Below are 7,910 nucleotides of genomic sequence, written 5' to 3'. Positions count from 1 at the left end.
TTCTTTCTGTGTCTTACCCTCTTGCTTGAGGGTGTCAATGATGGCCTTCTGGACAGCAGTCAGGTCGGCAGTCTTACCCATGATTGTGGTTTTGAGTAATGAACAAGGCTGGGAGTTTTTAAAAGCCTCAGGAATCTTTTGCAGGTGTTTAGAGTTGCGTCGTTGATTCAGATGGTTAGGTTAATAGTTGTTTAGAGAACCTTTTCATGATATGCTCATTTTTTGGGACAGGCATTTTGGGTTTTCATGAGCTGTATGCCATAACCATCAGTATTAAAACAATTAAAGACCTGAAATATTTCAGTTGGTGTGCAATGAATCTGAAATATATGAAAGTTTCATTTTTATCATTACATTATGGAAAATAATGACCTTTATCACAATATGCTATTTTTTTGAGAAAGACCTGTATGTTGAACTTTAAACCCTTGTCAAAATTCACCTTCAAGATTTTAACTGTCGGTCTAAACTTGGATTTTAGACCACCAAAGTTACAATTAATCACCAGAGAAGATGCACTCCATTTTTCCTTCATTTAAAAACAGATTTTGATGAAGCCACCGTTTAATGCCAGTAATACAGTCACTAAAAGAAGTGTGAAGGTTTCTACGTTCAGTCTTCATAGGCAAATTAATTTGTAGATCATCTGTATGTTATTGAAAAGAAAAGTGGGGTCTGGCTCCTAGGCATCCTTGGCTGATACATGTGGCAGTATGTACAGAGAAAAAAGGAGAGGACCAAGAACAGAGCCCTGCGGCACACCACTCAAAATTGGAGCAGTAGAGGAAGACGGATCAAGACTATGACAGAGAAAGTTCTTTTGGTCCAGTAGGAGGTGAACCACATGAGAACTGAACCAAATCTACCAACATAATGTTGAAGGCAGAAGGACAGCAGGTCCACAGTGACAAAGCAACAGGACACTTTGCATCCATGGACATGCTGATACTGTTATGGACTTTTAGCAGGGCTGGCTCGGTACCATGACAAGTTCTAAATCCAGACTGAAATGTTTTATAAATGCCATGTTTTCTAAGACGGGTTGTAACTTTATAAAAACAAGTTTTTAGGCTGTGATGAGACTTTTTGAGAAGGGTCCGAACCACAACGTGCTTAAAGCAACAGGGACACTTGCTAAAATAAAGCAAGAGTTTAAAAAGAGTTAAGACACAAAACCCACTTGAACACACTGAGAGCTATTGGTCAGATAGTTGTCAAACTAACAAAGAGCTTGTTCTGACAAGCCAATAGTGTGAAGCCTCTGTGTCATAAACGGGGGGGCTCTGGTGTAGATAAACCCAGGCAGGCAGTCCAGTACTCAGGAGATACAGCATATTAAATAAAGGATTTATTTACAAAGTACAATAAAAAACAGAAAAGGATGACTGGGCAGTCAAAACTCACATAAACGATCCGGGGGTGCACAGGGAGTACACAGGACATCACCAGATGACAGGAGACAATGCCAGGACAAAGGACTAACACAGAGACACAGATTATATACAGTGACTAACGAGACAAAACAGCAGTGAGGACACGAAGCTGAAACACATCAGGGGAAATGATAAACTAGGAAACCAGGGAGTGCAGGAACAGAGACACAACACCAGATGGAGGCATGCACTAGGAGAACATAAACACTATAAAAGACAGAAACTAAGGCTCAGAAGAACACAGGACATAAACACAACACAAGATGGAACGAGGGACCAAGAAACAAACCACAATCCCTACACTCTGTAGTAAAACCTCATGATAAACAAATGTTTAGGAGAAATCGATAAAGACGGCTGCACAGTGTTGCTCATTATCCAAAAGATCAATAAAATAATTTACCATTTTTAGCGCTGCTGTAGTGGTACTATGCATTTTCCTAAAATCAAACTGAGAATCTGATAGAAAATCATTTAATGTTAGAAAGTCTTTCAGCCTTCTGAGATGATCACAGCCACAGAATCAGCCAACAGAAACAACAAAATGAAAGAGTGTGAAGCAGAACAGCTCAGAATCAAAGTTTCATCCTGCCTCAGCAATGCCAAACCTCCACCTTCCAACATCAGTAGAGAGGAGAGGGATGCACTCACCACTCTTAGCAAGGACAAAAACATCATCATTCTCCCAGCAGACAAAGGAAGGTGCACAGTGATTTTGAACCAGAAAGACTATCATGAGAAAGTTATGACACTCCTTAGTGACTTAACCACTTATGAACCTCTGAAAAGAGATCCAGGAAGTGGTTACAAGAAGAAGTTAATAGATTGCCTGAAAAATTTGGAGCAGGACAAGGCAACACCATGGACTTTGTGGACAAGGTGAGGGATGTCATCACGGAGACTGATGAAACGATGGTCTCTTGATGTCACATCACTCTTTACGTGCATTCCTGTTGATGATGCAGTAGAGGTGGTCAGTTTAAAATTAAAATCAGACACCACTCTGAGCAGCAGGACCACGCTTTCCACTGAACAACTGTGTCAACTCTTGAAACTGTGCCTGCAGTCAACCTACTTCACATACGGGAGCAATATTATAGGCAGAAACATGGGTGTGCTATGGGGTCTCCAGTTTCTCCTATTGTTGCCAACCTGTACATGGAAGAGGTAGAAAAGAGAGCCTTGATGTCCTTTTCAGGGACACCACCAAGTCATTGGTTCAGGTATGTTGACGACACCTGGGTTAAAATTAAATCTCAGGAAGTCCAACATTTTACTGACCACATCAACTCTGTGGATAAATACATCAAGTTCACACGAGAAGATGTAAAAAATGGCAGGTTGGCTTTCTTGGACTGTGAGGTCTCAGTCTCTGATAGAGGACATTTGCAAACTGAGGTGTACCGCAAACCCACCCACACAGACCAGTATTTGCAGTTTGACTCCCATCACCCTTTGGAGCACAAGTTAGGAGTCATCAGGACTCTGTACCACAGAGCAGACAGCATCCCCACTAGCTCAGGAGCCAGGCAGAAGGAGAAATCCCACACAAGACAGGCTCTAGAGCAATGTGGATATCCTAACTGGGCCTTCCTGAAAGCAGAGAAGAAACCCAAACAGGACTCCAGTCAGCCAACAGGAGAAAAGGAGGAACCCAGACCCAGACCAGTGGTCATTCCATATGTTGAGGGAGTATCAGAGAAACTGAGACGTTTATTTTCTAAACATAACGTCCCAGTGGCTTTTAAACCCCAAAATACATTAAAGACTGGTTCATCCCAAAGATCCAGTCCCCCGGCACAAACAGAGTAATGTTGTGTATGCTGTTCAGTGTCAGGAGGGCTGTGATCAGTCTTACATCGGGGAAACTAAACAGCCACTGGCCAAAAGGATGGCCCAGCACAGAAGATTAACATCATCAGGCCAGGACTCTGCGGTCTACACTCATCTCCAGGCCAGAGGTCACTCTTTCAGGGATGAAGATGTTCACATCCTGGACAGAGAGGAACGTTGGTTTGAGAGAGGAGTAAAGGAGGCCATCTTTGTGAAAAGAAACCGTCCATCATTAAACAGGGGTGGAGGCCTCCGGGTTCAACTGTCCCCCTCTTACAATGCTGTGATTGCCAGTATCACTCAGCCCTCTGTGAGTAGTAAACAGCCATCAGGTGCTAATGATCCATTGTTAGGCTGATGGTCCTTCTTGAGCATGTGATCAGCTGATTTTGGTTGTCAGCAGCAAACTGGTTGATCCACTCTGAGACGGTGCTATTTAAGAGACTGAGCTGAAAACAGCACCTCAGACTGAGGAAGTCTCTCGGATGAGAGACGAAACGTTTCTATATTTTTTTTGCTTTGTTTTGTTTTTGGTTTTTGAATGTCCAGAGGACCAGATTGAACTTTTTTGGATTTTTCTACCTGGATTATTGAGCATGCATCAGGATATTTGTTGTTTTATGTTTTATTTTTCCTTCAGCAGTGTGTGTCTGAAGACATTTGGGAACAACAATGTTTAGTTTTGTGTCTTGTTGTTTGTGCAGGTATGTGATTGACGGGGCCACAGCTCTGTGGTGTGCAGCCGGAGCAGGACACTTCGAGGTGGTGCGCCTGCTGGTGAGTCACCACGCAAACGTCAACCACACCACCATCTCTAATTCCACCCCCCTGCGAGCCGCCTGCTTCGATGGCCGCTTGGATATTGTTCACTACCTGGTGGAACACAGCGCCGACATCAGCATCACCAACAAGTTCAACAACACCTGCCTGATGATCGCTGCCCATAAGGGCCACGTGGATGTGGTCCGGTTCCTCCTGCAGCAGGGGGCAGACATCAATGCCAGGGCTCATTGCGGCGCCACGGCCCTGCACTTTGCTGCCGAGGCGGGTCATAAGGAAATCGTCAAAGAGCTGATCCGCTGCCAGTCCTTGATGGTGGTGAATGGACATGGCATGACCCCGCTGAAAGTGGCAGCAGAGAGCTGTAAGGCTGACGTAGTGGAGCTGCTGCTGGCTCACGCTGACTGTGATTCTCGCAGTCAGATTGAAGCCCTGGAGCTGCTAGGAGCTTCTTTTGCCAATGACAGGGAGAACTACGACATCCAGAAGGCATATCAGTACCTGCACATGGCCATGACGGAGCGGCACCGGGACCCTGATGGCATCATTGTCAAGGAGCTGCTGCCTCCTATTGAAGCCTATGGAGGGCGCAGGGAGTGTCAAACCCTCCAACAGCTGGAGGTCATCCGAGTGGACCGAGATGCTCTACACATGGAGGGGCTGATGATCAGGGAGCGCATCCTGGGCTCGGACAACATCGATGTCTCTCATCCCATCATTTACCGCGGAGCTGTCCACGCCGACAACATGGAGTTTGAGCAGTGCATCAAACTGTGGCTGCACGCCCTTCACCTCCGGCAGAAAGGAAATCGCAACACACACAAAGACCTGCTGCGCTTTGCCCAGGTCTTCTCCCAGATGGTTCACTTGAAGGAGCCAGTGTTGGCCTCGGCAGTAGAGCAGGTCCTGAGCTGCAGTGTCCTGGAGATCCAGCGCAGCATGGCTCGAGTCGACGTGGCAACTGAGTCTGAGCTGCTGCAGGCCACAGAGAACTTTGAGTCCAATATTTTTACTTTTCTCTACTTGGTTTGTATCTCCACCAAGACTACCTGCAGTGATGAGGACCGAGCCAGAATCAACAAGCACATCTACGACCTGATCCAGCTGGACCCACGGACCCGTGAAGGCTGCTCATTGCTCCACCTGGCCATCAGCTCCAGCACGCCTGTCGACGATTTCCACACCAACGATGTCTGTAGCTTCCCAAATGCCCAGGTGACCAAGTTGCTGCTGGACTGTGGTGCCCAGGTGAATGCAGTGGACCACGAAGGCAACACACCGCTGCACGTCATCGTCCAGTACAACAGACCCATCAGCGACTTCCTCACGCTGCACGCCATCATCATCAACCTGGTGGAGGCCGGCGCACACACCGACATGACAAACAAGCAGAAGAAAACGCCACTGGACAAGAGCACCACCGGCGTGTCCGAGATCCTGCTGAAGACGCAGATGAAGATGAGCCTGAAGTGCATGGCTGCGCGTGCCGTCCGGCAGCACCAGATCACCTACCGGAACCAGATCCCCAAAACCCTGGAGGAGTTTGTGGAGTTCCACTGAAACACAAAGAACATTGAGGTGTTTTCTAACGGACCTGTTGATGTGGAGTGATTGTTCTACAGCAGTCAAGAGTTTTAAGCCTTTTTATTCTAGATTTTATTATCTGACCCGTGAGGACATCTCTGAGTGATGTCCTCTGTAGGACGCCAGAAGACAGTGTCTGTTGCTGCTGTTGCCTTATCTCCACGTCAGGTGGACCTTGGTTCTGCATCACTCTGAGGTCCACAAAACAGACGTCTCACTGTTTTGTTTTCTGTACCAACATCACGAGACTGTTGAGAAAAAAACAACTCTTTCATTGGTATCTGAAGGGGGTGGGGTCAAAACATTAAGCCTAATTTAATTAGATTTGGCGAAACTAACAAGTTTTTAAAAAATGCTTCTTTTTTTTTGAGTAAAGAAGGGTTCAGTTTGTTCTGGCAGCACCTTGATCCAAGTCTATTTTTATCTTTTTTAAATTCATTGACTTGAGATTTTAGAGATTTCAGAAGCATTTAAACCTTCCAAACCTGACAAATGTTGTCACAGAGACAAAACATGATCCTTAAAGTTTTTTAGAAGGTTCAGTTTGAATAATTTTCCTGTGAAATCACACATAAGATCTGAACCCTGAGGAAGAAAATGTTTTTTTAGGGTGTTTGTTCGTTTGTTTGTCCACCCTTGTCCTTCAGTTGGTAAACGCAGGATGAGGACATTTCTTCAATGAATGTAGTTTGAAACGTCCACCTGTAGTTTTTATGGGTTTTGGATCTGATCCAGTTTTGTGAGGTGTCAGGACTGTGTGGATCTGTTATCATGGTCTGTATGTTTTATAAAGAGCAAAGTAAAAATCAGCATTTTTAAATAAAACGTGGTGAGTCCACATGAGAAACAACTGAAAACCAAAAAAGCCCATGCTCAGTAATCCAGGTATACAATCCAATCATTTTCAGTCAGGTCATTATATTTGGACAGTTTCTTTTTTTTGTTGAAACGTTTCACCTTCCATCCAGAAGGCTTCATCAGTCAAGGAAACATACAACACAAAACTGATTCTTCTCCCAAATGGCATGACTGAAAATGGTTGGATTGTATACCTGGATTATTGAGCATGGACTTTGTTGGTTTTGAACCAGTTTGACATGACTGTCGATGAGGAAGAGGGTCGACTCCAGAGGAGGGGGCGTGCCAAAGACACCATCTTAGCACCAACATAACTGGTTTGTTCCACTTTGGAGTAAGCTGTTTGGGGGAAGAGTCAGTTTTGTTGTGTGTTTCCTTGACTGATGAAGCCTTCTGGATGGAAGGTGAAACGTTTCAGCAAAAAAAGAAACTGTCCAAATGACCTGACTGAAAATTGTTGAACACCTGAAAACCTTTAAGACTTATTTCAAACAGGAAACTGAAGGAGTTGTCAAGTCAAACATCACAAAATTATTTTATTTAACAAAGTTAAGTCAGGTCCTCTGGACTGATTAAAACAATAAAATATTTAAAACTTGTTGAAACATTTACGGTTGAAGCGCCAGAAGTTTTGGTAGTCATTTTTAAAGTGGGTCTGGTCTTTGTAGACCTTCAGTCCATGTTGGACATCTGACAGGATGATTCTACTCCTCAGTTTCATGATGGATCAAGGTTTGTTCCATTTTACTAACAAATAGGAATCATTTCACACATCATCACTGAAGCTTCTTGTTATTCAAACAGTCAGGAATAATAAGTGTTTCTGATCTTGTTGTGGTTTGTGAGCTTTACAAATCAATTTGTTTTTGTTGTACATTTCCCCATTTTTCCAAAATAAGGGTTGTAAGAACAAATTAAAGCTGCAAGCAGCATTGAAGGCCCTCGCAGCAAAGCGCCGCTCCAGCCATTCGGCGACCATGGGATTTCCAGCTACTCCACCCAGTCGCCATCGCTCTCGTGCCAATCCCGCACACGTTCACCACGGGGCGCATTTCCCGAACCTTTGACATCGCCTTCCGTCCATGTCAATACTTGTCCAGTTGCAGGTCTTATAAGTTTAGACGAAATCTGACCTTCCAGACAGGAGTTACGGTGACTTCCTGTTTTGTGGTGAATATTTGACGAGCACTTCCTTTATGCTTTTCAACATGTCATGTGTTAATCAACAGTTAGCGAACAAAGTTTCAGTCTTATCTCTTACACAGTGCAAAGCTGGAAGAGTCACCCAATAATCAACAGGTTCTTCTCTAAGTGGGTGGGGCCTAAGTGATGTCATGAATCTACAATACCAATGTGTCTAGAAGTGCTCACTGATCAAGCACAAAAAATCTGGTTCAGATCGGATGACGTTTTACTGATATA

General features: G+C 44.5%; 2 protein-coding genes across 2 annotated transcripts in view; one reads left to right on the top strand and one right to left on the bottom strand.

Moving 5' to 3' along the window:
* Window positions 1-5,751, top strand: part of fem1b (fem-1 homolog b) — an 11,814-nt gene extending 6,063 nt beyond the window's left edge. Inside the window, exon 2 of the mRNA XM_037686045.1 lies at window positions 3,971-5,751. Coding sequence (XP_037541973.1) covers window positions 3,971-5,606 — 1,636 coding nt within the window. The 3' untranslated portion in view covers window positions 5,607-5,751. The remainder of the gene's footprint in view (window positions 1-3,970) is intronic.
* The window catches only part of LOC119417984 (collagen alpha-1(XII) chain), a gene marked incomplete in the record, with an annotated part of 211,081 nt that overhangs the window by 54,492 nt on the left and 148,679 nt on the right, over window positions 1-7,910 (bottom strand).

The sequence above is a fragment of the Nematolebias whitei genome, chromosome 12 (genome assembly GCF_014905685.2).
Source record: "Nematolebias whitei isolate Nwh7 chromosome 12, NemWhi1, whole genome shotgun sequence".
NCBI classification, from domain to species: Eukaryota; Metazoa; Chordata; class Actinopteri; order Cyprinodontiformes; family Rivulidae; genus Nematolebias; species Nematolebias whitei.
Note: the sequence above shows the minus strand (reverse complement) of the source record. Positions and strands in the feature narration are given on the sequence as shown.